Below are 26,937 nucleotides of genomic sequence, written 5' to 3'. Positions count from 1 at the left end.
GATGCCCGCCCCTCCATTCCTGGGTGGTACTGGCCTATGAGCCCCATGCTTCTGGCTGGATAGTAATCTGCCATCCCTGTGGCCCTGTGCGCATGTGCGCCAGGGGACATGGGGGTGGCAGAGTCCAGGGACAGAGAGAGATAAAGGCCTCTGGTACTAGGGCTCCTGAGGTTATGCTCAGGAGTTTCCCTTTCCCAGCGAACTTGGTCTCTATCCGCCCCTGCTCCCTGTTGCAATGCAAGAGCCTGCGCCTTCAGTTCCTCAGTTAAGGCCTTACTAGACTCTATCAGTCTCTCCTGCATCGCTACCTGTTGTTGGAGCCTATCATTGTGCTGGCAGAGAGCCTCATTCTCTCTCTGTGTTTCCTGATTGGTCCTGGAGCACTGGGCCAGTCTTTGCTGCAGGAGGGTTACCTCCTGAGCTGTGTCCCTATTGGCCTGCTCCTGTCTTGCCAGAGCCTCCTCCACCCTCCTGGTGTGCTCTAGCAAGTCCTGGTGTTCTTTTTGGAGGTCACCCAGTCCCTGGTGGGCCAGGTGATTTTCTTCTGTTTTTCTTTTTAAATGGCAGACTTCCTGGCCTAAGGCGTCTCTTTCCTGGGTAAGAGCCTGCATTTGTGCCGCCAGGTCGTCCCTCTGCCTTTGAAAGGCACCAGCTTTCTGGCGTTCTTCATCAAACTCTGCCTGGGTATCCAGGTCTTTCAAAATCAGCTTGTTGCTCTCTGCCTTCACTCTATCTAGATGACTTTGCAGGGTGGCTACCTGCTCCGTGCATGCCCTGTTAAAGTCTAATTGTTGCTCCAGCTTTTTCTGGCTCTGCAGTAGGGAGTCCAAACCTTCTTGGTACTCCTTCTGCAAGGCCAGAAATCTGGTATCCTGGTCAGCCTTTTCCTGTTGCAGGATGTCCATATCCCTCTTTATTTTAATGATGTGCTGTCTACTCTCATTTTCTGACTCCTGGCTCCCCTGCAGCCTCTGCTCAGAAGAGACCAGGTCAGATTGGACCTTCTCTAACGCCATCTGTCGCTTATTCGCCAGATCTTGGCTTTCAGTACATTTATCCTGCATGTCTCCCATATATAGGTACAGGTATGCGGCTATCCTAACCATCTTGTCTTGTTCATCCTTAGCTTTAGGAGCCATGTATAGTTCACTCAGGGCCACATGTAGGGGACCCTGATCTCCCCATATATCTGACCCTGTTTCAGTGACCTGTTGCGTGATGGCCTGCAACCAGACCATGCGGTCCTGGTGAGTCCACTCACCTCTCACAAATAACTTATGTAAGAAGTGCTCTCTGGCTATTTTCATGTCTACTAAGGTCGTCATTCTAGAGATTGGTCTCTGTCCTGACTTACAGAAGTTTATATTTTATTTTTGCAAAACAGACCTTTTTCTTAGAGCGTTCCTTTGAGGAGTGCTTTACAGCGTAACACAGCGTGTGATCCAACCGGATATTTGTATCTGGTCAGCTGGCACGCTGTATTAATCTGCACAAGTGATGGATCTAATCCAAACGTCCGGCACGAGCCCCCAATTTGTAAGAGGATTCAATTCAACACTACAGCTAAGTCAATGCCTAGTCTGGGATACTGAATGGAAACCCTTATTGATATATCTTTATGTCCAGTTCATGCGTTCTGGATGACTACCCCTATATAACACCCCTCTATTGGAATCCCCCTGACCCCACTGAGCCAAGAAGTAGTTCTGTTTTGCAAGTTAAAAGGTTTATTTGATAATTTAAACAATAGATATATATATCACACTTTATAATAATTTAATAATTGAATATCACAATCTGAGCAGTAATCAATAATGGATAGTCTGGCACTAGCACACTTCTTTATAATCAATGATGAGTGGTTATAGGATGGATAAGATAGCAACAATACTTTATGGTTTCAAATGGATGCAAGGTGGAATGAAAATGCAGTACAGAAAATACTCAATATGCGTTCAACAAAACAATGTAATCACTTTTCTCTGGCAATCCCCTCCCCCTTTATGCAATGCAAGGAAATGGAAGGAAAGCACAGTTCTCAGAAATGCAATCAAATGTAATTCAGTTCACCCCAGCAAGCTTACACTACAGAAGTTGGAAACGCAGGCCCAAAATGCTTTTATATGTGCTGGCAATGAAGTGAAAAATATGCTAAAATGCTTTTAATTCCCTCTAGGAGGTTCAGGGTGAGTGGTATCAAGTTAATATTAGTCCAGGCTCACTTTAGCAAGGATCTAGGAGTAACTAGCAGGTTAAACGAATTTTTGGCAACTGAAAGCAAGAAAACTGCTGTTTTCACACGTTGAGAAATTTGCAAATCGCGGCAAATTCGCGAGTGCGTTTTTCGCGATTACAGCAAAAGTATCGGGGTAGGAATGCGGTTCTAGGTTCGTAGGAAAGCCACAATTCTCAGCTTTCTGAGGAAAGTTACTGCATGTCTCTAGCACAAACGGTTACGGAGATATGAGCGATTAAATAAAGGTCGTTTTTCAGATTTGAAATTTTAAAGTTCAAAAAGACAAGTGCAGCTTGCAACTAGAAAATGACAGGTGACGGCTTTACAAATGACAGGTAACAGTTAGGAGGCAGTTCTACTTAGATTAAAATAGCTGGGATTATATTATTTTAACTAAGAGATTGGTTCTGCACAGTTCTACTAGGTACTCACACTATATTCTTGAATTAAATGGGCCTCGCCACGGATCTGGTCAGGTTTTAGACTGGACTCTGGTCTCTGCACTTCAGTGATCTGGGTCAGCTCTCTCTCTCTCTCTAGCCTCTCTGGATTCTGGAGATTGATGGATTTGAAGTCTGGATCTCTGGATGTGGTATGGTCCGGCAGAGTGCGTTGCAGCAAATGGAATTGAAGGTCCCTATCTGTCCTGTCTGTCTGCTTTTATCTGTTTTTAAAATGGGTGTGTGTGCAGCATCACTAGGCTCCATCCCTCTCCACTTGTCATTGGCCAAGCTTTCATTTCTCCCCTGATTGGGGGAATGAAATGAAGTGTCATCATGATGAGGTCTGTTTATGATACAGAGAACCCACCCCTGTCAACTTTACACACAATCTATATTTGCTCAAAAAACATATTTGCACAGGTACACATTTGTTTAAAATTACATGCACCCCTCACATATCACAGGAGGTATCCCCTGTTCAAACTCTGCTCTTCCTGGGGGCTTGCATTCAGAAATGGCACATTTCACTTTTTAACTGATTTTGCAATTTCGGACATTAACCCAAATTTACACACATGTGCGCAAGGAGTATGGACATTAGTTGATGAAGTGTCAGATTTTTCACATGCACACATTTTGAGTAATATCCTCTTTTCCGCTAAAACCCCCCTGAACATACCATCGGGTCCTAACACGTCTTAAAATGTGGGCAGAAAAATCACAAGAATTATGGTGTCATTTAAATAATTTTCACAAGTCCGCTCTATGAATGATCCATCTTTTTAGAGTTATGTTCTGGCCCCAAAGGGGTGTGGTTTCCCCCCAGCACAAGGTTGAATTTCTGGTTTTTCCAGTTCTGCCAAGCCAGCTTGCTCTCACAGGCAGTGCCCCTCCCCTGTCCTTCCAGGAGGAAGCTGTTTTACGACATCTCCAATAAACCATCTGCCTGGGTGAAGGGGGTTGCATTGTTCAGAGCTCCTGTATTCTGTGGGGGCTCCCCTTAATTCAATTATCAGAGAGATGGCATATCCTTAGTGTGGCCAGCAAAAGGCAGATAGGCCTGGGAACACAGCTGTGACTCAAGTTTCACTCCTGATGGGGGGTAGTTGCCAGGCAAAATTGGAATCTCTTTAAGCCAGTTTTTAGCTACATGTCATTTCTGTTCCCCAGTTTTCTGCATTCAAATAAAACTAAACATTTTTACATATGCAGCTAGAATGCTGATTCTACGTTTAAAACTATGACATTTAAACAATTGCAACCTATGTGACACTCAAAAGTAGGTCACTCATTTCTTTTAAACATTTAGATTTTTAGTGTCTTTCAGTCCAAATTTACTTAAACTGCTGAAATCCACAGCTCAGCCAGTCTTGTTCTAAACCTTCAAGTCACTTCAGAAATAACTTTACATTGTATCCACCTCTCTAAGTCTTTCTTTGGCTTGCCTTGGGTTCATTTATTCAGTTTTACACAAAAAAGTAAAATCTGGTGTTTTAAAACGCCGGCTTTCTGATAGTGGTGAGTACTGGTACTGCACCCCTTTTTGGGATTTAAGAAAATGAATTCCCAACAGTTATGGGTTTGCTTTTGGCAATCAGCATTGCCATTCCCAATGGTTTCAGACTACTGTGTGGGTAGTCCAATGGTGGTTTTATGCAGTGTCCTTCTGTGCCCATAACATCGGCAAAAATGAGTGGCAGCCTATTCTTCATGCATTTCCCTGTGCATGTTCTGGGAAGCTCTGGCCATCATGATGTTTTCCATGTCAGTACTGCACAGTTTTGAGGTAGGGCTTGGATGCGTGGATAAAAACATCCCACAATGTCCATACTTTTGTAAAACACTACTCCCTGCATTCTATCCATGGACAAGATTTGGCCTTTGGCAAGGCGGTCCTCTAATCTGCCATTTGATTGGGCATTCTAAAATTCTAAATTCTTTTCCCACCTCCATACGTTGGTACTGCTTTGGGAGTCTCATCGATGTGGAATACGTTGGAGGAACCAATCCTCTCGAAGCACAAGTTACTTTCTTACCTGGTAACATTCTTTCGATGGGATGTTCAGATGACGTATTCCACATCGAACCCTCCCAGCCTGCCCGTCTACGGAATTTCTTATGCGATTGCAGCTTTCGTTTCCGCAAGTCTTTCTGTAAGTCATTCTGGCAGAAGATTGGTGCCACACGTTCTGGGGAAAAAACTACAACTGAGGCTGCGGGCGTCGTGCGTCCTACTTATAACATCCGGTGACTTCGGCTCGATGAGGCCTTCGAGGGACAGCGCAGCATATCAACGTCATCGACGCAAGACACTGACGCCAGTGAAATTTTTTTCTGAAGCAGCACAGCTGTGGCGATTACTGTCATAGATGTGGAATACATCGTCTGAACATCCCATCGAAAGTAACTTGTTCTACTATGCGATTGCTTGCTGAGTGTCACGGTACAAATGCTAGGGTCTACTGCCCTTGTTATTACTGTAAAGTAATCTGAAAGTAACATATGGTTTTACTCCCAACAATGGGTGTGCCCTATACTGTATATGTATGAAAAGGTTTGACTTACCTAGACTACTGTTGGCTTTCTAAATAAGGTCTGTGAACTTTAAAGCATAGTGTTTTTATAATTATGTATAATGTGATAGTACTTCCCCCAAGATATATCTGGGCCTACTTGTATTTAAATAAACAATGTATGTTTACAATGCTCAGTATTGGACCAGTTATATTACAATTTCTTTGTACTGATTCTACAGCCCTTTCTCCCCCGCCTAAAATGAGCCTGGCTGCTCTCCCTACGCTACCCTCAACTCGAGTGCTGCAGCCTTAACCTAAGAGTGGAGTTGTGTACTACCTCAGTTTAATGGTTTTACTAAGCCATTAGTTGGACTTCACAAAAACTGTCCTAACAGTGTGAATGTGTAATTCCCACAGGTGATGTTTTTTTGGGGTGAATAGCAGAACTCTAAAAAGGTTACCTTTTCGTAGTCCGTACTTTATTTCACCTAGCAATTCAAAGATGGGTTTCTACCTTAAAGTTTTTCAGATAATGCACGATTATTGGAGCTCCTTGCTGCATTGCTCTGCTAGTACCAATCTGAACTCCTCTGTGGTGCTTTGACCAAGGGGCATTCTCCTATGCGTTGGTTTCCTGTTTTAATTGGGAGTCTTTGTACTTCCCATTTTGTGAGATCTTGCCTGTTTTAAGGAGTGGCCGGTACACTGCTCATCTCGAGGGTTTGTGTTAATGTTGAATTTGTGTTGCAATGGACTTTGTATTATGGAAATAGTTAATGTGTAGACTTTTATGCCTTTTTCATTCATTGCTATGCCATGTTATGATTTGCTATGTTTGGATTCAGTATTGTCTATGCCCTTTACCTACCTGCCCATTGAGGTCTTTTTGATATCGCTCTGCAATAACACACTCATTCTATGTGTCAAAACAAACTATGCCTACCCTCAGGCCACCCACATGTGGCAAATTGACACCCTTCCGAGCAACAGAAAAAAGACAAGAGCGTCACTTATAAAACATATGCATCCTTGCTCCATGGCAACGCGAGGCTCCCCTTTGTAACTTGCATGCCTTGCTCTACAATACCTAGATACAAAATGGCCTGCATGCATGAGTTCAACTGCTTAGCGATCTTGCATTTTGCCTCTGCCCACTAACGTAACCCACTCCTTTCTGATCCTCCAAAGCACCTGCTTACCATCCAGATGAAAACACAGCGCTCTATAAATCCTGGTGTACTAACATTTGAATTGTGTGCATGGATCGATATTTGCCAGTTGGCGTTTCTAATGCAGCCTTAAGTCTACCACAACCATGCACTGCTCATGACCTCTGATGCGCTCTCTCCTTGGAAAACAGTACAAAAAATAATAATGTGAACAAAAGAAAATGTTGGTGCGGGGTGCTGCTACAGCACACTTTAAACCAGTTTTTGGTACTCCTTTCTGTGTAGCTTTATTTTGCTAGCACCACATGGCTCTCGAAGCGGTGACCCCTCATCACAGGAGAACCACGCTGACAGCCAAGCAGCCATCATTGTCAGCGAGGCACTGCCTCTTCACTGAATTGCCACACTGACAGCCATGCGATCAGTGTGGCTTTCCACCTTTCCCGAGTGCACCACACAGATGCCCAGGCATGAAAAAATTAACCGCCCTCCTACCCCAACTCCTTACCTTCTTAGAGGGGTATAGGGCCTCCTCCAGCACAAACTCATCCTGCCCGGGCTGCCCATCAGATGCGGCCCGGCCATATTACCATGTTGGGGTGTGGGGAGCTCGGGTGGGTGGTCTCCCCGCTGTTGCCTGCAGCCTTCCCCCACCTCATCACGTTTGGGCGTCGTTGCTGGGAACCAGCCAGAGTTCCCAGCAACCACTCCAGGTGGATTTCCTTGTCAAATAATATAGCATTATACCCCATGCCCTCAGGCCGTACCAGGAAGTAAGGGCCCTGAAGAACTTTTTTAATGCTTTCACTATGCTCTAGCCTTTAACTTGGTCTTCAGGGCCCATAACTCTGGGTACGGTCCTTAGGCTAGGTCTATAACGCTTAGATATATACATTTTAATAGAAAATATAAGTAGTTCTAGCTTGTGAGGGGGCCTGCTAACTATATTTTTAGGTGCTCGTATAAAATGTTTTTATAACACGGATATAAAGGGTATCTTAACCAAAGTACCCATTGGGCACAACACTCTCCAGCCCCTTCTACTCTGTGCCTTCTGACATCCTGGACACCCCAGAGCAATCATGAGAGCCCCACTGGGCATGGCCTAATTGTACTTTATCTGAACCAGCAATGAACTTGGCCTTTGTAAGCCAGAGTGTCCATTGGTCACATTGCCTGGTTCATGGCATTCATCCGTGTAGGTTTGGGATTTCTAAAGTGCAAACCTTTGCAAAGGGTAGGGTGCAGAGGAGCTGGGATGGGTATGGAGGGGGTGGAATAACTCCAGAGGGGGAAATAGCGTTTCATTGATCGCTTGCCAATGTTCTTTGAAGAGTATGGTCTTGGTTGGGTTCTTTCCTGAAGTGTAGGATGGGGGGGGGGGGCAGTTTTTTCTGCGTTGGTAACTTGTTCCAGAGACCGGTTGCATTGCTGGTTTGTTTTTCCCCGATTGCGGTTCGGTTTCCAGCCTGGTGGTGGTGACACTTCTGGTGGTGTGCTGGCTAGTTTCTCGGCCTGACACTCTGCACCCGCAAACCACCAGATATAACCACTATGGATGGCCTGCATCCATGCCTAGTGACCACTTCTGCCGTGGGTATCTCTAACTCAATGGCCTACTTACCCACGGAATTGTCAATTGCTAGTGACCAATGCCAGTTGCGCCATGACAACCAAAGTGGCGACGTCTTGTGAATGCTGTGCTTGGGACATGGCCTGACACCATAGCCACTGGCCACTTTAATCCCATTAATGGCCAACACCCACCCACCCACCCTGGTCTATGGGCTTGAACCAGTGTCGGAGACCAGATCATTTTTAATTTTAGAGTAAACTGTACCCCTTTTTGCCGGGTCCTGGCGTCTGCAGCCCCTGAAAGAAAGCGCCCCCTCCCGGCAACAAACGAAAAGATTCACATTAAAAAACAAATCTAGTTCATTTTTTTATTTTATAAAGCGCTCCAAAACCTGAGGGCATCAAGGCGCTGTTAAAGACCAGTTACATGCAGACAAAGTATTACAAATGTGTACAGATCATTTATCCATTGCATTTAGCAGTTTCATGCAGCACAAAAATGATCTGGGAGATCGTTTCAGATCTATAATTTAGAACAGCCATGGTGTGTGAGCTGTTTGCAAGATCCATTAGGAGGAGTCTGCCATCAAGGTGGGTGGAAGGGAGTTCCATTGTTTAGCAGCTATGGATGGGAAGCTAGACTCCCCCGCCCCAATCCTGCTTTCATGCATTTGAAACTTGGGCTGAACAAGACCGTGGGAATATGGTGTTTTAGTGGGCCTGGAGGAGTGAGCCGTGGACATTTTTTTGGAGGCTAAGGGGGGGGCAGACCTGGAGATGCATCTATTCGTAATAGATAGGGTTTTGAAGACTATCTGCTCCCGAATCAGAAGCCAATGCACAAATCGTGGTGCAGCCAATATGTGGTCACTTATGGGGATGTTGAGGGCTGCTCGAAGGCCGTTATTTTGGATGATCTGTAGTTTCCGGAGGCTTTGTGCAGATGCTCCAGCAAATGGTACATTGCAGTAGTCCAGTCTTGCACGTGCAATGGTTAGACGGCGGTATGTGGATAGGAGCGGTCTGGATGTGTTTATTAATTTGGTTGTGTATGCTGCTGAGGAGATGCCTTTCACTTGGAGCGTCAGCGAGAGGGTGGCATCTAGATAGACCAAAAGTACCCCCCTTCCTAGCCCCCTGTGTTTTCACAAGCAGAGACTGGAATCTGGGAATCATTGATATTGAAGGATATGTATTTGGGATAAAGGGTTTTTTTGTGTTGCAGGTTACCCAATAAGGAGAACCTTTATTCCCGTCATTAAGACTTATGCCTTGCATAGCCATCCAGGCGTTGGTGGTTCAATAGGCCTCATTAATTGTCGGCGTCCTTTGGGGGTAACTGCCGGAGAGGAGTAGGAGGATTTGTGCATCATCGGCATAGTTGGTGTATACTATGCCGATGGAGTCAAGGAGGTCAAAAGGAGTGGCTTTGTAAAGATATTTTAGAGGGTGGGAGAGATGCATGATCCTTGCAGCACGCCGCAAGTGTTTGGGGCATTCTTTTTACACAAACACTCATTGTGCTGCCCTATAAGGTGTTGATCCAGATTGTAGCCTCTGGTGAGAAGGCAGAGGTGGCAAAATGGTGGCAAAGGATTTTTTATTTTAATATAACAAATAGCTTTTCGGCTTTGCATATACAACAATTACACAAACAATTATACAAACATAATAAATCCCCCAATTACATAATACATCACGCTCAACGGGTCACTAGACCTTTACACTTGCTTATACACTGTTCATTTTTCACCAATTGACTGTTAAAATGCTTAACACCGGCCATTAAAAAATGTCAACTACTCTATGGTAGAAAGACACCATAAAATATATAAAATTACGTCCCCCCCCCCCCCCATGAACTTTTTCCATAACATAAAGGCTTTACAGCCATCAACCTGATTATTGTACGATTTGAAAGGATTTTGTGATCCACTAAATCGGAGGCAGCAAGAAGTGCTGACTGTGTGCCATGACATGGGTGGAAACCAGACTGGTGAAATCCCAGGCTGTGGTTTGCTTCCAAGTGAAGGCGAATTTGGACGTAGGCCGCTCTAAGGTTTATAAAAGGAAGGGGATAGTAGTGATAGGTCTGTAGTTTGGGATCTTGGGGTCTAGGGTAGGTTTCTTTAGATGGGGTTGAACCCAGGCTTCCTTAAGGCTGGGTGGCACAATGCAAGCAGCAAATGAGGCATTAATGAAGACAATGATAAAATGTGCTCGGTGTACCGCGCAGTCGTTAATGAGAGCTGCTGGGCATATATCTCCTTTACACCTCGAGGGTTTCAGGCTCTTTAGGATGCCTAGGGCTTCTGGCTCTGAGATTTTTTGGAAGCAGAAGGGTGGGGGGGCAAATGCTGGTATCCCTATAGGAGGTAAGTGGCCGAGTCCTGGTAGGAGGGTTTCAGGGTAGATTGTTTAGCAAGGATTTCTGTGTGTATAGTATCGATTTTGATGAACATGACATTTTGGATGTTGGTGCACCATGCTTGGTCTTTGATAAGTGTGGTGGGGGAGCTGCGGGAGTTTAAAGTTTCCTGAGAATGTTGAATAGTTCTTTGGTGTTCAATTTAGCATTGGCTATTCTGGAGTTAAAGGTAGTGGATTTGGCGTGAGTTTTGTAAAGCTTAGAAGCCTTTGTGAATATTAGTCTCCAGGCATCATGTGTTTTTCTCCAATTTGCTTTGGTGTGTTTGTTCTGGAGTTCAAAAGGTTAGGGGTGAACCAGAAGTTTAGATGACACGCAGGTTTGGCTTTTCGGGGCATAAGGGGGGGCGATGGTGAGGCGGGGCGATGGTGTGAACAGCTCCTATTAAAGTGGTGGCATATAAGTCTGCAAGTAGAATAGGGTCATGTGAGATGAGGTGCTCTCGTTTGAGCCATAGGCAGGGTGAGTTGGAGTCTATGGTGACATGACTGAGGTCAGCAATCCAGTCCATAGGGTAGCCTTTGGCATGGCTAGGAGAGCTGATGCATTGGCTAAAACCAAGTGCATTGAGGGAGTTAGCCACGTAGGCGGCCGCAAGTCTTTGGGCCATTAAGGCCAAGATTCAGATCACAGAGGAGGATCACTTTTTATGAAAATTTGACGTTCGTTTCTAACGTGTGAAGGTTATCTTCAAATGTAAGGATTGGGCCAGGTGGTCGGTAGACACTATGGATTGAGATAGTGGAGAAGTAGTCAATTTCAAAGCTACAATGCCACAATTGCCCTTCAGGGTAGTTTTCAAGCAACCTGATTTGGAGGGAGTCTTTGCAATGAGGACAACACCTCCACCTCTAGTGTTGAGTGGGTCGTTCCTAAAATGAAGTCAGCCAGGATTGCTAGAGAAGGGCAGGGTCAGCGGCAGCCTGTAGCCACGTTTCAGTGATGGCCATGCATCCATATTGCCTTTTGAGGAGGTCGTGGATATCAAGCTCATGGGCTGGAACGGAGCGTGCATTGCCCAGAGCCAGTTCAAGAGGGCTGGCGTCATGTGCAATAGTTGCTTTAACTGTAGCCGTGGGCCCAGAGGGCCAATCGTATTGGTTGTTTGGGCTAGTGGTATCAGTGCAGGTACCAAAGGCAATGTTAGTTGGGCAGGTAACATTTTCGAGTATCATTTGGGGGCAGGCAGCATTTGAAGCATGGTTGATGATGGGGGAGGGGGGTAATAGGGCAGAGTGCGTGTGGCAAGTAGCATTGTTGGTGGGGCAGTTGGTGTTATTAGTGGAGCATAATACATTTCCACCAGGGTTATGGACATCAGACACATGGCACGTTGCTATTTTAAAACGGCTAGAAGCGTCAGTCTCAGTCCAAGAATGAGGCTATAGTTACAAGGTCCGATGCCTTATCCGCTGGGTTTTCAGCAGTGAATGTGTAACGTTTTGCATTTCTATTTAGGCTCATGGTAACGTTTGGGGCAGCTAGAGAAGAGACCACGGGGCAAATGTCATCTAGAGTAAGATATGTGGCTATGTCTAGGACAATATCCTTACCAACAGGCTTATTTGCAACAGTCGCAAGGCAGACCACAGTTGTAGCATGGCTAATGGTGGTGTTTGCCCTCACCTAGAAACCAATTGGGCATCTGGTCCACCTTCGAATTTTCTCTTGTTTTCATGAAATGCTGATCTCTTTTTGGCTTAAAATAAGTGGTGCATCATCGGCCAAACTGAAATCTGAGTCGAGGAAAGCGATCGGCTGTGACCGGGCTCCAATGTGTGGCTTGGGGCCATCTTGCATCAGCATCTACATGGTCAGCACTTCAAAGATCTTGAAAGGTACCAGTGCAGCCCCCTGGGTCATGTCCTGATGCTGGAGAGAGAAAGGGCACGGTCCAAGGTTTAGGAAAGCCCCACTTACCAGAATCGGCCAACTGTGGCTGCAATTTCCACAGATTTTACATTATGGACATAAGCACTGTTTAGTATATGCTGCTAGCTCCTTAAAGCATTGTGTGATGCCTGTGTATCCTAGGCTGTGGAAAGATTCTGAATTTCAAGTTTTGGCCTTCAGTTCGCCATGCACACAGTAGCCGGATTCCTGTTAATCTTTTGTATGTTTGTGCCAGTAAGAAAAGAACGCAGCTGTTTGTACGTTTAATTGAGCACAGTGTTGCACAGCAGAACATTAAATGGACGCTGCAGCACCTAGTTCCGGCTGGTAAACAATTTTGTACAAAGTATCGAACCATGACCCTGTGCCTTTTTTTGCATCTTTTTCAGACTGTACAGTTTGTTCAAGGAATATTTGTTGAAAAATATGACCCAACAATAGAAGACTCCTACAGAAAGGTATGTGGTAATATGTTGACTATGACGTTTACAAAAGTCTCGCCACTGAGCATGCTCAATTATGATTTTAAGACGACAGCTAGGTTCCACACTGGTGGTGGGGTGAGTCGGCCTGAGTCAGCCCAATAATACATACTGCATTACACTGAAACCAAACATGCACTGCCCATGCTCCCCCCCCCAGTAATTTTTACGTTTTAAGGATTTATAATTTAGTTGTCAACATCGTTGATTATTGAATTACGGTTCAGCGCAGCTCAATCAGGCAAGCAACATGATTTGATTATGCCTTCAGTGAGAAACAATGAAGCCCAAGTTGTAATGAAACGTCCTATTTTATCATGAGTTAATTTCTCCATGATAAACCCCTTCCACTGGTGCTGCAACCTAGGTCTCACCGTCTTTGCCCCATGGGCAAACAATAGTGAATTTAGTTGCCAATAGACATTTTAACAATGTTGTCCTTTGCTTGTTTCTTGAGGGGAGCTGTTCACAAATAGAAATAAGGAGTCTGCTATTGCAAATGGGTGTCCATAATAGATCTAACATCCCACCAGAGGTCAGTCCCTGTGGCCTCTACAAGACATGTGGGTCCTGGTACACCGCTCCACACAGCCCTTCCCAAAATCTGCTTGTAATCTTTCAGTTCAATATATGTAGTTTTTCAAAGTACCACTTGTACATGCTCTTCAAAGATTAATCTCACTGTCCTTCTCTACATTAGTCTGCACTGAGAGGCTAGTTGCATGGCTTGAATGTCCTACTTTGATGGTATGCAGGCACTGCAGGTTTCTCTTGCAGAAAAGCAAGGGGCTGCCACAGTCTAGCTAGCGAGTACCTTGCCTCAAACATTGACGTAAAGTCCACTTTGAAGTTCTAGTGACTGGCTCTCTTCTACAAGATATTGCTAAAGGTTTCTCACTGATGAGGCTGGTGTGACTGTCTAGCTTTCACCCACAGCATTGAGCTTACTTCTATCACATGGCTTTTAATGCAGGATTCAGACTCACTTTTCTTTGCTATCAATTTCTTTACTGCATGCCAATAACTTCTAAAAGCAAGATTAGCAAGAAGTCACTCCAGGTTGATCAGCTGTGACTTGGGAATGAGAGAGATGAATGTTACCAAATACAGTTAAGCAAGCATCTCTCGCACTTCTCAACAAGCAAAGAAAAATGTACCCAAAACTGTTATGAAGGAATATGTCCCATCCCCACTGGCAAAATTATTTGTAAACTCAGTACCATTGCATCAACGGATGCAAGGTGTGTATCGGAGGACTTCTCCGTACATAAGCATGTACTGCAGGCTGTTGTAGAACTTAAACATACATTTGTTTCACCAGATCAGTGGTTGGTGCTGAAAGCAACAGAATAAACAAGGATTTCTACAGTAATTTACCTACGCTACACACAAGGTCCCTTTTACTTTTGCGATGGGTACTATCAATTCAAGGTACTGCCTTTTGGAATGAATCTGCCACAATTTCTTTTCAAATAAGCCATCCGTGTGGAAACATTTGGGTGAAAACTGTATGAGCGCACACATAATTGGCAACTGCCCACATTATTTAAGTGCTCTTGAGCAATCTCAACACTCCTCCTATGCATACTCTAGTCAGCAGCCTAGTGATTCGTAGAAATTAATTCAGTTTCCTGTATATAGCTCTTTCCTGCTGAAGTACCTCCGGGTTACTTTGGGAATTTAAGCAATTTCCTTAAGGTGTCACGCGCTCTGGCATCCAGAGCAAATGGTTGGAGCTAAGGTTCTTGTAATTATCTCCTATTTTATTCTTTGCTCCCCGTTAGCTAATGGTTGCCAAAAAACATGCCTCCTACCAAGCTCGCCAACATTAAAATCAAATGCCACTGTAGCACTTCACTAAAATTACTAATAGCAATGTTCTCAATTGTGGCACAGCACCGCCTCACATATATTAAATGAATTCATCCGTGCGCACACTCCCTAGATATACTCTTCCTTGCCTAAACAAAGCGCATACCTCACCACACCCATTATCCCCCGCACGCTCATCCACCAGAGACCACCCACACAAACAAGGTGGTGGCATTGCCATTCTATATAAAGTCGCTCGTAGTTAGAAACCCAACATGTACCTCATGCACATGCTTTAAAGCACTCACTTGATCCGCTCCATCACACCCCACCTCATTTACCACCTTGACACACAATCCCAACTGCCACACAGAGTGGACTGACCTCAAAACCTCACCCTGAAATTATCTACCTTAATGACTTCAACACTGGTAGTTCTCATTCATGCAGCAATCCCATTCTAAAGAGTATCCTCATGCCACTCACCCCCATGACCTCGCACAATACGAACACCACACACGCAGCTGGCAAAACCATGGTCCTTTTTTGATTTCAGGCATAAATCATCTATGTAAACTCAGTGTCTCGGTCAGATCACTTTGCTATCCCCTTAAAGCTTGCTCTAGCACACAAGATCCTCGCACCTGCCACACATGCTCCCAACCCCCTAGCAAGACAAATGAGCACATTAGACATAACCTTAGCACTACTCATACCACCCTCACCCCAATACGGTTCCATGTGTTAATTCCGCCGCAAAAATATTGCGATGCAAAAATATCACCATATTGTTGCGGCGAAATTTACACATGAACCCTGCGGAGGACACAACCCTCTACCCTCCTCAACAATTATACCATCGCACAGGCACTCTCCGCCACCACCGTAACCCACGGTTGAACAGCTTCTTCCTCTCAATTGAGCAGGAAGCCAGTGCCTACAAAGAACCTGGCAAAGGAACCCATGCTGTGCGAATAACACTCAAACGCTGCAGGGACAAATACAAAACAGACCTAAACAATGCCAAAGCACCCCATTACTTCCAAGAACTCCAATCCGCCACCAATTCTACACAGAAGCTATTCCACCTTGTCAAATACCTCTCCAAACATCATACCGACCTTCCATAACTCCCTCATGGGCTACTTGAGCTACTTCAAATCCAAAATGCACAACATCAGGCAAACTCGCCCCCACTCCCATCCTCGTCTCCTAAACATTCCAGAACCCGAGACACCTTCCACCCCATCGCCACACACCTGCCTCACTCTTAATACCAAAATAGAAGGTGCACACTTCCTGGATGATGCCTACCCACCTCAAACTGCATCGCCCCCCTCGCTTCCCGCAGGCTCAATATCAACTCCTGCCTTTCACATGATGCTATCACCTCAGCACACACAACTGGGCAAATCTCACCCATCTCTCAATCCCATACTTCCAGTAAACTACCAGCCCATCCCTATCCTACCATACCTCCCAAGATTCATGGAATGCTTAGTTGCTACCCAACTTCAACACTCTCCTTGACCCCTCCCAATCTAACTTTTGACCTGTATTCAGCACTGAGATAGCTACGCTTTACATCCTCTTGTGACCTCGACAACATTGCAGAAAAAGGGCACGAAGCACTACTCGTACGCCTCGACCCCCATCAACCATCCTTTTTCCCTCAATATCCTACCCCACAGGAAGAAACTCCAGCACCGTCCTCAAATGGTACCCCTCATTCCTTATTAATGGGACACACTTGGTCTCCATGTCTCCTTTTCTTTCTTTTTGAGGAATATGTTCTTATTGGAGAGTTCACAACGGGACAGTATTCCAGATGAGCAAAACCAGAAAGAAAGAGTAAAGCAACTGTTAACAATACTGTTCCAAGGCTGAGTCTTGCACACATTAACAAAAGAAAAAAAGAAAGCTGCACTGCTAGCAACACGGTATTAAAGTTGCTTACCACATGTTAATGTTAAAGGACACTTGTACCGCGCACTATCACCACCGAAGTGGTCCACATGTATAAATATACACTGTCCCCTGTCTATGAAAAGCGATGAAAGATGGAAAGCTGATCTAAAGCAGATAGCGGTGTCAAGGAATGTGGTTGGGGCTGCACAGCGTTCATCCCAATTACCAACAGAGACTCTCCGGCCCTTCAGACTCCCCACCACAAGAACGGAAGACTCGGCCATGGGGCAAAGTTTACTATCTTTATTATCTAACCGATGACGGGGTTCACACTCGAAAAACAGATTCTCCAGCACTCATTGTCGGACCGTGTGTCACATGGTTTTATCCATGTCGACCACACGACTCTCTCGGTTCGCGTACAGCTTTGGGAGCCAAAGCTTTGTTCTCCCTCCTAGATGTCTGTTGTATTTCACATGGTCGTCCATCTCCATGTCGCGTAGCTGCAGTCCTCTCCAGGGTGGCACCAAGCCCTTTTCCCCAGTAAGCACAGGTGTTGAAGGGGTACACTTAGTGTCCTCTGTTCCCAACTGGAACAGTGTTCATCAGCTGGGATTTTAGCGTAGTCCATATCTGTCCCCCTATCCTCTTCAGCTTCTAGGTCTACCAGTACTTTCCTATTGTCTTCTCAGTTGCCTTCCTGCATTGTGTGATCGCTATTCTGATGACACTGAAGGCAAATACTAATATCAGGGCTGCCTTCAGTCTGTTGGCCATCCACATTGGTATTCATGAAACTGACAGCCAGCCTTCATCTTTTCCCGCAGTGTTTATTTCTGCCTCCATTTTAGCATGCAGTTCTGATAACCTTGTAATGGCCCCTGTATGGGGTTCTGTTGTCTTCATCATGGATGGTAATGAATGTTCAGCAAGAAGATCTGATCTTGGCGCACACATCGCCCTCCATGGCTGTGAGAGGGTCAAGAACATATCTTTCTTAGAGAGCCCTCAGCCCTTACCTTACTGCCCTCAGCTCTTACTTGATGGCATTGAACCCCTTGACGGTTGAATTTTACGTCTGCCTTAGGTCCCACCGCGTGATATGGAGCCATTTAGCATTTGTACTGCAGGAACAATGGCTGCGAAGAACATCTCCGTACAGCTGAACAGCCCGTGCTCTGGTGGTATTGTGTCCTGGGCCTGTTCCGTTTTTTAAGATGTGTAATTTGCCCTTTTCACTCTGGTTAGCCCTATAGATCTCCTTCTTTCTTTGGCAAGTATCCATCTTGAGGAATCCATCTACTTGTATGTCTTTCTGGAGCACTACCAGTGCTGGCGTGTTCAAATGCACCAGTGAGCATCGTCCTCCCCAGTTGGGTGGTGGTTTTACATACGCCTTTGACCCACAGGCCCAATGTGTGGTCCATGAGTAGTGCGGTTCTGACCTTAATACCTGGTACCGCCGATGCCTGCTTGCACCACTCATTCTCTCCAACCTTTACCGGGACATCATTCTGGGAGCATAAAAATGCTTCTTCAAGTGGTATGATGGGCATGGGCCCAGCTTCGTTCTCCACCCATGTGAGCAGCTTCACACTTGCGTCCCATTCCTTGAGGCACATTTTCTTTGTGCACCAATTCCACTGGAGCGGTTTCGATCGCATGTGCTTTGCTCCCCACCACTCTAGTCTTTCCACCCATCTGCTGTCTATACCTTCCCATACACTAGCATCTGTGGTCATTCCCAGCATCCTCACATTCCTCCTATCTCCCTTGGTCCTGTCTTGGGGGACACACCTTTTGTGTTACCACCCTAGTTTCCCCCCCTTCTGCGGACCCTCAGTGACGTTGTCTTTGATCTTGTCTGTATGCCAATAATCATCCAGCCTTTCTTTAGTCTTGAATAACTATCTTCAATTGGGATAGTCTTTCTGGACATCATCTTAATGTAGCTAGTCTTCCTTGAAATCGTCCTCTTGCAGTGCATAGTGATAAATGCAAGAGGCATTGTGCTCTGGGATTTGGGATTTCAGTTGCCCTGAACGTTCTGGATTAACTCATCGGGAATGAGAGCAGAGCTGAGCTAACGGTTCTCTGTGGTTTGTTTCCCTACTTTAGCCAGGTGCTTATACCACTTCCTCCACTGTCTCCCAATTGCTTGACGCACCACCTTTAAAGCCATGTGTATTACCCAGCGTGCAGTCCACAACACCGGCCCGGAATGCCTCAGACAAAATTGTTCCCTACCAACACGCCCTCAGATCTCACACAGCATTTCACCTAGTGATCCAACGCCACAGCTCTGCAAGGCTTGGCGGATCCTCCTTCTCCGTCCAAGCACCAATCATCTGGAACTCCTTACCATTACACATTTGCAACATTGAAAACCACCTGAAATTCAGGAAGGCCCTTAAATCCTGGCTCTTCCCAATACTTTCCTGATCCATGGTACTCCGAGACTACACCACTACAACACCCAGGCACCAATTACAACACGGGGACAGGCAGCTTTCACAGCGGCTCACCTGACTCACAATCGTCCCATGCATAACATGTCCCACCCGACAAGTACCCCAGGTAATCCAGCAGCATTCGCAGTGGCACTCCTGACACACTATCACCCCACCCACAACAACACTCCCACCGCCAAGACTCCAGGTAAGCCAGTAACCCCTGCTGTGACACCTGCAACCATCTCACCGTGCCCGCCGCTCGTCAGATCTGTCATGATCTCTGCTTCCAAAAGATCAGGACTTGCCCGACTCCCTTGGAAGCAGACCCATAACCCCGGTTCCGAGTGCCAGCCAGTCCCAATTGGGACCTTTTGGACCCTGTCCTGGCGCCAGTGGCACCAGGCTCATAAAGATGCCCAGTCCCAGCGCTGGAAGCGCCGGGCTCATAATGCTTGGGTGGACTTACCTGCAGCAGACCATGCTGCTTACTTACCTGCCAGTTGAACCCCTGATCCTCTTCTGTTTGGGACTACTTTTCCTGTTGGGTGGGGCAGGAGCCACTCCCTAGGTTCAGAACACTGGAACTCTTCTGGAAAGCAGGAACTCTTTTCTTACCTAGGCGTGGCTGTGGAAGGAGACACCTAAGCACTACGGGAGGCTATTTAAACCACACCCGATGGATGAATCTTGCTTTGCGTTATTCTGCATTCTCTGCAGCAGAACGCTCGTGTCTTCTGCTTCTGCTTCTGATCCTGGGCCTAAGGGAACAAAGGCTTACCATCCTGGAATCCAGTCTTCAGCAGCACCTGTAAAGACAAAGAAAGAACAGGTTAGCACTACGGTCTTCAGTGGCAGCGCATCTCTTACCTGGTCCATCGGCTGTCACCAACGCCTCGCGCTGTATTCCGGCATCTGAAAGACAAAGGCTTACCTACTCTTTGCATGCTCCGGAGGTCTTCACACTGCATTCCGGCATCTGAAAGACAAAAGCTTACCAGCTCTTCGCACGCTCCGGAGGCCTTCGGCGCTGCATCCCGCATCTGAAAGACAAAAAAAGGTGCGTTTAAATGGTCGGACCGGGGCTGATTATGCAGTGCCAACAGGGCTAAGGGTAAGCAATGAAGTTGCCCCTTTTTTAACATTGCCTTTATCTTTTCTTTGAGCAGGCTGTTGAGGTGCTCACAGGCCCCGTTCGCTTGATGTGTAGTACTGCTTGTACCAAAGGTGAAATTGTACTGAAACTTGTAGTCTTAATTACATGTAGTGTTCCCCAGGGGTACTGCATGTGATTCTGCCTAACAGTGCCCATCCTCACTACTGTTCCTGTATGTCTCTCTCCTGTTGTCTGGTCTATTGTTGAAGACCCGTCGATGTAACGCACTTGTCTTCCTCTCCACCCCCACGCCTCAAATGACTTCTCTCCCACCATGGGAAGGTCCTCATACTTTTCCATGTGCGTAGTGCAGTCCTGTGCATAGGCTCCCTCCTCTACTGGTTCTGCTAAGAACATCTCCGGGTTTACAGTAATACACCTTACCACCTTTATCGCTGGATTTGTGGGTCGTTGGGAATTGCAAAGAGAGCATACTCCACGTAAAGCATGGTGCTGCACCCCATTGTAACACTCGCTGACTCACGAATGTGGCAGCAGCCAGCGCTTGTTCACAAGAGTAAATTCCCCTCATTACTGGGTCTAAACGTCCACTATAATATGCCATTGTCTTGTGTACTAGAGTATTCCTCTGTGTGAATACCGCGCGTATCACTACTTTATTGGCGTGAGAGAACAAATAAAAAAATTGTCATGGTAGTCTGGGTTCCCTAGCGCTGGAGCTGTGTATATTGCCGTTTTCAGCTCCTTGAATGCATCAGTCATTTCAAATGTCCATACCAACTCGCCGCCGTCCCCTCTCTGCCTCACTAAGTCCAATTAACAAGGGTCTTATATATGTACTGTAGTCAACACATACAATCTGCCATAATTGCAGAGCCCCAAGGACTGCTGTTTCGAAGGGATTGGTTCCTCTGACGTATTCCACATCTGATAGGTAATCGCCACAGCTGTGCTACTTCAGAACATTTTTTGCGTCGATACGCTGTCGAGTGCCTCCATCGAGCCAACGTCACCGGATGTTATAAGTAGGACACACGACACCCGTAGCCTCAGTTCCGTTTTTTCCGTGAATGTGTTCGCTTCAGAGATCTCGGCGCGCCTCGGTTCTTCGAACTTGTTTGTTTGTAAAGATATCATGTCTGTCTTCATCTACCCCGCGGCCGGGTTTCAAGAAGTGTCGGGAGTGCGGTTCCAAGATGTCGCTGACGGACCCGCACGACGCCTGCCTTTGGTACCTCGGTGAGGACCACACCACAGATGATTGTGACGATTGCCAGTAGTTAACATCGAAGGCCTTGCGGGAGCGGAAGAAGCTTTGTCGGTAGGGTATCCAAGCCCCGAGTCAAAATCCGCTGGGCTTTCGACTGACGATTTGAGAGGCGACTCTCTGCGTCGTCGGCGTAAGTCCAGGAGGGTCTCGATCCCATAGTGGGTCCCGCCATTCCTCTGCCTCTTTGAGGCACTTGCGGAAGCGCCGTCACCGGTCGCCTTCCTCATTCGAGGACGCCGCCCGTCGGTGGGTTGCTTGTCCCAACAAGCATTCTTCTCCTGCGGAATGGGATGCATTTCATACGGAGATGATGGCAATTTTCCAATCGCAGGGCTCCGTTCTGTCCGCGCCTTCGAAAGAAGCCGGAAGGGAACGTGCTAGGGCCACCGCTCGCATGCCTTCGGGCTCGGGCGGTCGGCTCGATCATCGGGAGCCTTTGAGGTCCCGATCGGACATGGTGGATCACGCTAGCCATGCACGCTCCAGGTCCTAGACGCCCTCGAGACCGGTGGATCCTCTGAGGTCTTCTAAGAACACGTCGGTGCCATGTCCGTTGAGGGACTCTCTCGAGCCTCCGAGGAAGTCATCGGCGCCGAGGGCCTCTAAGGACACGCTCAGGGCTCCACCCTCGAGGCCTGTGTCGAAGCCCTCGACGCCTTTTGTGGAGGTTTTACCGGAGATACCCCGTGTGTTGGTGGAAACTCTGAGGAAGGCCCTGAAGAACCCGGTAAGGCCTGTATTTGAGCCTTTTTCTGTGCCCTCTTCCAGGGATTTGTTCCAGCCTCTGGATTATATTTCTGAGGTGGAGGAAGGGTCTGTGAAAGGTTTGATTCCGGATGAGGTTCCTGATGACCTGTTGTCGGGTCATAGCAAGTTGGAAGACCTGCGTCAGTCTTTGCACGACGCCAATGGTCTTGATGGCTCTCCGGAGGTTGAGTTTGGCAGGCCTGAGCCTGGTACGCATGCTGAATCTTCTTACAGGTGACTCATGTCGAGGGTGATGGAGTACTCGGGGTGGTCTGCGCCACCAGTGGATTTTCTGCAGGATGACCTGACGGATATCCTTGACCAAGGTCCACCCACTGACCCGGTGCTGCCATTTCATATGGCTTTACAGAGAAGGGTGGCGGATTGGTCTGCTCCAGAGTGTGTCCCGGCAGTGAGCAAGTCTTTGCCGAAAAAAAAAATACCGTCCAGCCAGTAGCGACCCCTGCTACTTGACTATGCACCCCACTCCGGAGAGTTTGGTGGTGTAGGCGGCTACGGCCCCAGCAAATGAGGCGCCATACCATACCATCCCTCCTGATAGGGACGCCAAGCGTTTTGATGGCTTGACGAAAGTGTTTTCTTCAGAGGGTATGGCTTTACAGGCAGCCAACTCTGTGTGTGCCTTAGCACGTTTCACTTACTCTGTGGAATTGTGTGTCTTTGGTGGCTGAACATATTCCCGAAGGGGAGGAACGGGATGCTTTTCTTGCTCTCGTTCAGGATGGCAAGGATGCCATGTGTGAATCCGTTCAGTCGGTCCAGGGTGGCGAGCATCGTAATGCGCAGATTGGCGTGGTTGCAGAAGTCGCGGTTTGCTCCTGACTTACAAGCCCGGCTTCTCAACATGCCCTTTGATGGTGAACATCTTTTTGCTTCTGCTTTCTCTCTCCCTCTCCCCTGCTGAACAGCTAATATTCTTCACTGAAACTGCACTGATCCTGCAACTGGACCTCTCTAAACGGCCTCGGCCCTGGGCCCAGCCACTCTCCACTTGCACTGATGCCCTGGAACCCTTCTGCACTGCGGGACTGTCTGTATCCCTACAGCCCCCCCTTCCCCAGCACTTGTTCTGCACTTACCTTGCACTTGCCACCAGCTGGCCCTATTTATTTATTACTTTACGCCACTTACCTTGTACTGCACTTCCCCCCCCTCCCCTTCCCCTTGCACTTTTCCCCCTCCCCACCCCTGCACTTGCGCGATCTGAATGACACCTGGCCTAGTAGGATCGTTGTCTGTCTCCCCTTGTTCCTCCCCTCCCTGCCTCGTCGCGCCTTGAAACACCTGTGTATAGGCGCGTTACAAATACCATATATCATATCATAGTAAGGCTGACAAGAGCCTTCAGAGTTTGCAGACCTCCAAAGCCGCAGCGAAGTCATTGAGCGCTGCAGTTCGCCAACCTCCGCCTTTTCGTCCTAGGACACAGCAATGGAGGGGAGGCTCTTTTCGATACTACTCTTCCTTTGGTAGATCGAGGGGAGCTGCAAGTCAAAGGGGCCACCGTAGGAGTGCCAGAGGTGAAAAACAAGGTACTCGAGGTGCCAAGGCTGCTCGGGCAGTTGCTTCTTTGCCCTAAGGCACTGCCGCAGCCGCTTCAGCTCAGTCATGAGGCCATGTCCCATGGTTCGCCGGTTGGGGGAAGGCTGGCGCAGCATCTTGTAGAATGGCGTGCCATTACTTCAGATGTGTGGGTTCTGGAGATCATAGCCCCTGGCTACTGTCTTCCTTTCCAGCAGAGGCCTCACGACAATCCACCAGGGAATCTCTCGTCGAAGAGTCCGGATCCTCTCCTGGTGCAGGAAATCAAATCCCTGCTGCAGAAAGGTGCCATAGAACTGGTGCCTGTAGCGGAGAGGAACAAGGGTTGGTATTCCCCCATTTGATTCCGAAAAAAGACAGGGGATTGAGACCCATCATGGACTTGCGTGGTTTGAAAAAGCTCCTCAGGGAGGACAAGTTCAAGATGGTTACTCTTTCTCAACTCCTCCAGGCCCTTCAACTTCAGGACTGGTTTGTGTCGCTCGACCTCAAGGACACTTACTTCCATGTTCCGATTCATCCAAAGCACAAGAAGTACCTGAGGTTTGCGGTTGGCGACTCGCATTTTCAGTTTCGGGTCCTGCCGTTCGGATTAACCTCCGCCCCGAGGGTCTTCAACAAGCTCATGGTGGTGGCAGCGTATCTCAGGAAAGGGGGATTCATGTCTACCTACCTGGACGATTGGTTGATCAGGGTGCGCTCTCCCGAGCAGGTCCTGGATCATCTGTCAGTCACCTGCCACTACCTTCACAAGCTGGGCTTCTCCCTCAACTTGAAGTCTCATTTGACACCTACCCAGAGGCTCCAGTACATCGGAGCAGTGCTTGACACATCCCTGGGGCAGTGTTTGCCTCCCCAGGTGAGGGCTCATCACATTCTGCAGATGGTGCACAAGTTTCAACATGCCCAGAGTCTCCCGGCGTTCAAGTTCTTGAGGTTGCTCAGCCTCATGGCATCCTGCATTCTTCTGGTGCCGGAGGCCAGGTTGCGGATGAGATCTCTGCAATGGGCTCTCAAGTGGTTGCAGTCCTCCGGCAGAATGTCGGATCCTGTTCAGGTGCCGCCCTCGGTCGCTCAGGATCTTCTGTGGTGGGCCGGCAAAGACAATCTGATGAAGGAGCCTCCATTTTGGCTACCCTGGCCAGAGATAACGATTGTGACGGACGCGTCCCTCACGGGATGGGGAGCTCATGCCAACGAGTTGAAAGTCAGCGGTCGTTGGTCTCCGTTGGAGTCCAGACTCCATATCAATCTGTTGGAGCAGAGGGCCATCAGGCTAGCCCTGAAGGCTTTTCTGCCATCTGTGCGGGGGAAGAATGTCCTGATTCTGACGGACAACACAGTGGCCATGCACTACCTCAACAAAAAGGGGTGGGGGCAGGGCCTCTCCCTCTGTGCAGAGGCGATGCAGCTCTGGTTCTGGGCCATCCAGCATGAAATTTTGATCTCGCCAGTTCATCTGGACGGAGACAAAAACGTGGCGGCGGACGCTCTGAGCAGGCAGAGCACGGTCTCTCACGAGTGGAGCTGGCTCAGATTCTCCTGGAGATCATTGCTCATTGGGGGACACCACAAGTGGATCTCTTTGCCAGCAGTGCCAACCGGAAGTGCGAATTCTGCTCGTGGGAATTTCTTCCAAGAGGTGCCTTGGGGGACGCATTCATAGTGGAGTGGTCCTTCCCACTGCTGTACGCATTTCCTCCAGTCCCCGTCATTCCGCAAGTGCTACGGAGGTTCGGTTCCCGGATGATCCTCATTGCTCCGAGCATGGGCCCGAAGAACGTGGTATCTGGACCTTCTCGACATGTCCATCTGCCCTCCACGCCGTCTTCCCTACTGAGACAATCTGCTCTCACAGGAGGGGGGGGGTCAGGTTCTCCATCCAGAGGTGAAGTCCCTCAACCTTCATGCTTGGCTTCTGAAAGGTTGAGGTATAAGGATTGGGACCTTCCTGAAGACGTGATGGAGGTGTTGTTTTTGGCCAGAAGGCCCGCAACAAAGTCCCTGTACTGTTGCTGTTGGAGAAAGTTCTGCGACTGGTGCAGGGTTAAGAATGTGGATCCTTTTTCATGTGCCATTCCTGTGGTTCTGTCTTTTTTGCTTTCTTTAGCCCACAAGGGCCTGCAAGTGGGTACCATTAAGGGTTACTTGGCGGCGCTGTCCATATTTAAGTGCTCGTCTGAGTGTTCTTATTTTAAGATTCCTTTTGATTTCCCAGTTTCTCAAAGGGCTCACTAATGTGTTTCCACCGTCACCTTTCCAGGTGCCCGGTTGGGATTTGAACCTGGTTCTAAAATTCCTCAGAGCTCCGTTTGAGCCTTTACATTCTTGCCCTTTGAGACTGTTGACCTTGAAAACTGTTACGCTCACCTGGTATCCACGGGGATGCTACCCAGCCCTGGTTGGATGATTTGCACTCTCGAACCCTCTCCCGGTCCCTTGGTTAAGCCTCTGGTTAAAGATGGGTCTGCATATAGGAGAGCTGGTTTCAATACCAGATTGTCTTTGTTTTCCTACCTCCCTTGGCCTCAACTCCTTCCTCCCCCTTGGGCCCTCTCCTCACCTTAATATTGTAAAAGGTTGATTCTCTGTCCTGCTCCTCGTGGCAGGGGCGCGTAGATGTGGGGGGCGAGCAGCAACCAAGTTACTTCGCTGGTGCAAGACCCCCTGTGGGAATCAAGGCCTGCTGCAACTCCGTAGGTTTGCTGCATTACAGTCTTTATATGCAGTTCTTATAATAATAATAATAATAATTTAGCATTTATATAGCGCTACGAACCCTCAGGTATCTGAGCGCTGCTTATTATTACCCACGGTGGGATTCGAACCTTGGTCAGCAGGCTCTGCACAGATGTCAAAGCGAGTGCTCTACTCGCTGTGCCACTTGTGTTCGTCTTAGTTCGAATAATATCTTGCTTCTTTCCTTTTAGGTATGGAAAGGTATTTTTGTGTTGTCATGCAGTTTGAAGATGAGCATGGGCCAGTAGGCGAAAGCGCGATGTGCGCAATGCTGTCCGGTGAGTAATGCGCAGCACTGTTTCGCCTTTTATATTGCTAACCTGTTTGTTCTCTCCTTGCAGGTTACGATGTTCCTCGCCGAGCGCCGTAATGTTCCATCGATGATACTGACCAGGAGATGACTACCGAGCTAAGAATTGTGTGGCTTTCTTCATTCGGGAGGAAACTGGAGTAAACCCTTACTAATGATGGCTTTCTTTCTCCTCTTTCCAGGATGCATGCGGTGCCGGATGATGGAGTTCGTACCTTCCGATGAGTGGAACTGAAGTCGGCTGTGGATTGAAAACAGGATACTGTTCCAGGTAAGTTT

The 26,937-nt window shown here is 47.6% G+C and overlaps 1 protein-coding gene across 3 annotated transcripts in view; it reads left to right on the top strand.

Moving 5' to 3' along the window:
* Nucleotides 1-26,937, top strand: part of RAP1B (RAP1B, member of RAS oncogene family) — a 421,780-nt gene that overhangs the window by 260,526 nt on the left and 134,317 nt on the right. For all 3 annotated transcript variants that reach the window (XM_069629722.1, XM_069629723.1, XM_069629724.1), the window contains one exon: nucleotides 12,650-12,718. In XM_069629722.1, the coding sequence (XP_069485823.1) occupies nucleotides 12,650-12,718 (69 nt within the window). The remainder of the gene's footprint in view (nucleotides 1-12,649; nucleotides 12,719-26,937) is intronic.

This window comes from Ambystoma mexicanum, chromosome 12 (assembly GCF_040938575.1).
Source record: "Ambystoma mexicanum isolate Mex_15411 chromosome 12, UKY_AmexF1_1, whole genome shotgun sequence".
In the NCBI taxonomy this organism is placed as follows: domain Eukaryota; kingdom Metazoa; phylum Chordata; class Amphibia; order Caudata; family Ambystomatidae; genus Ambystoma; species Ambystoma mexicanum.
This window is presented reverse-complemented; position numbering and strand designations above follow the sequence as displayed.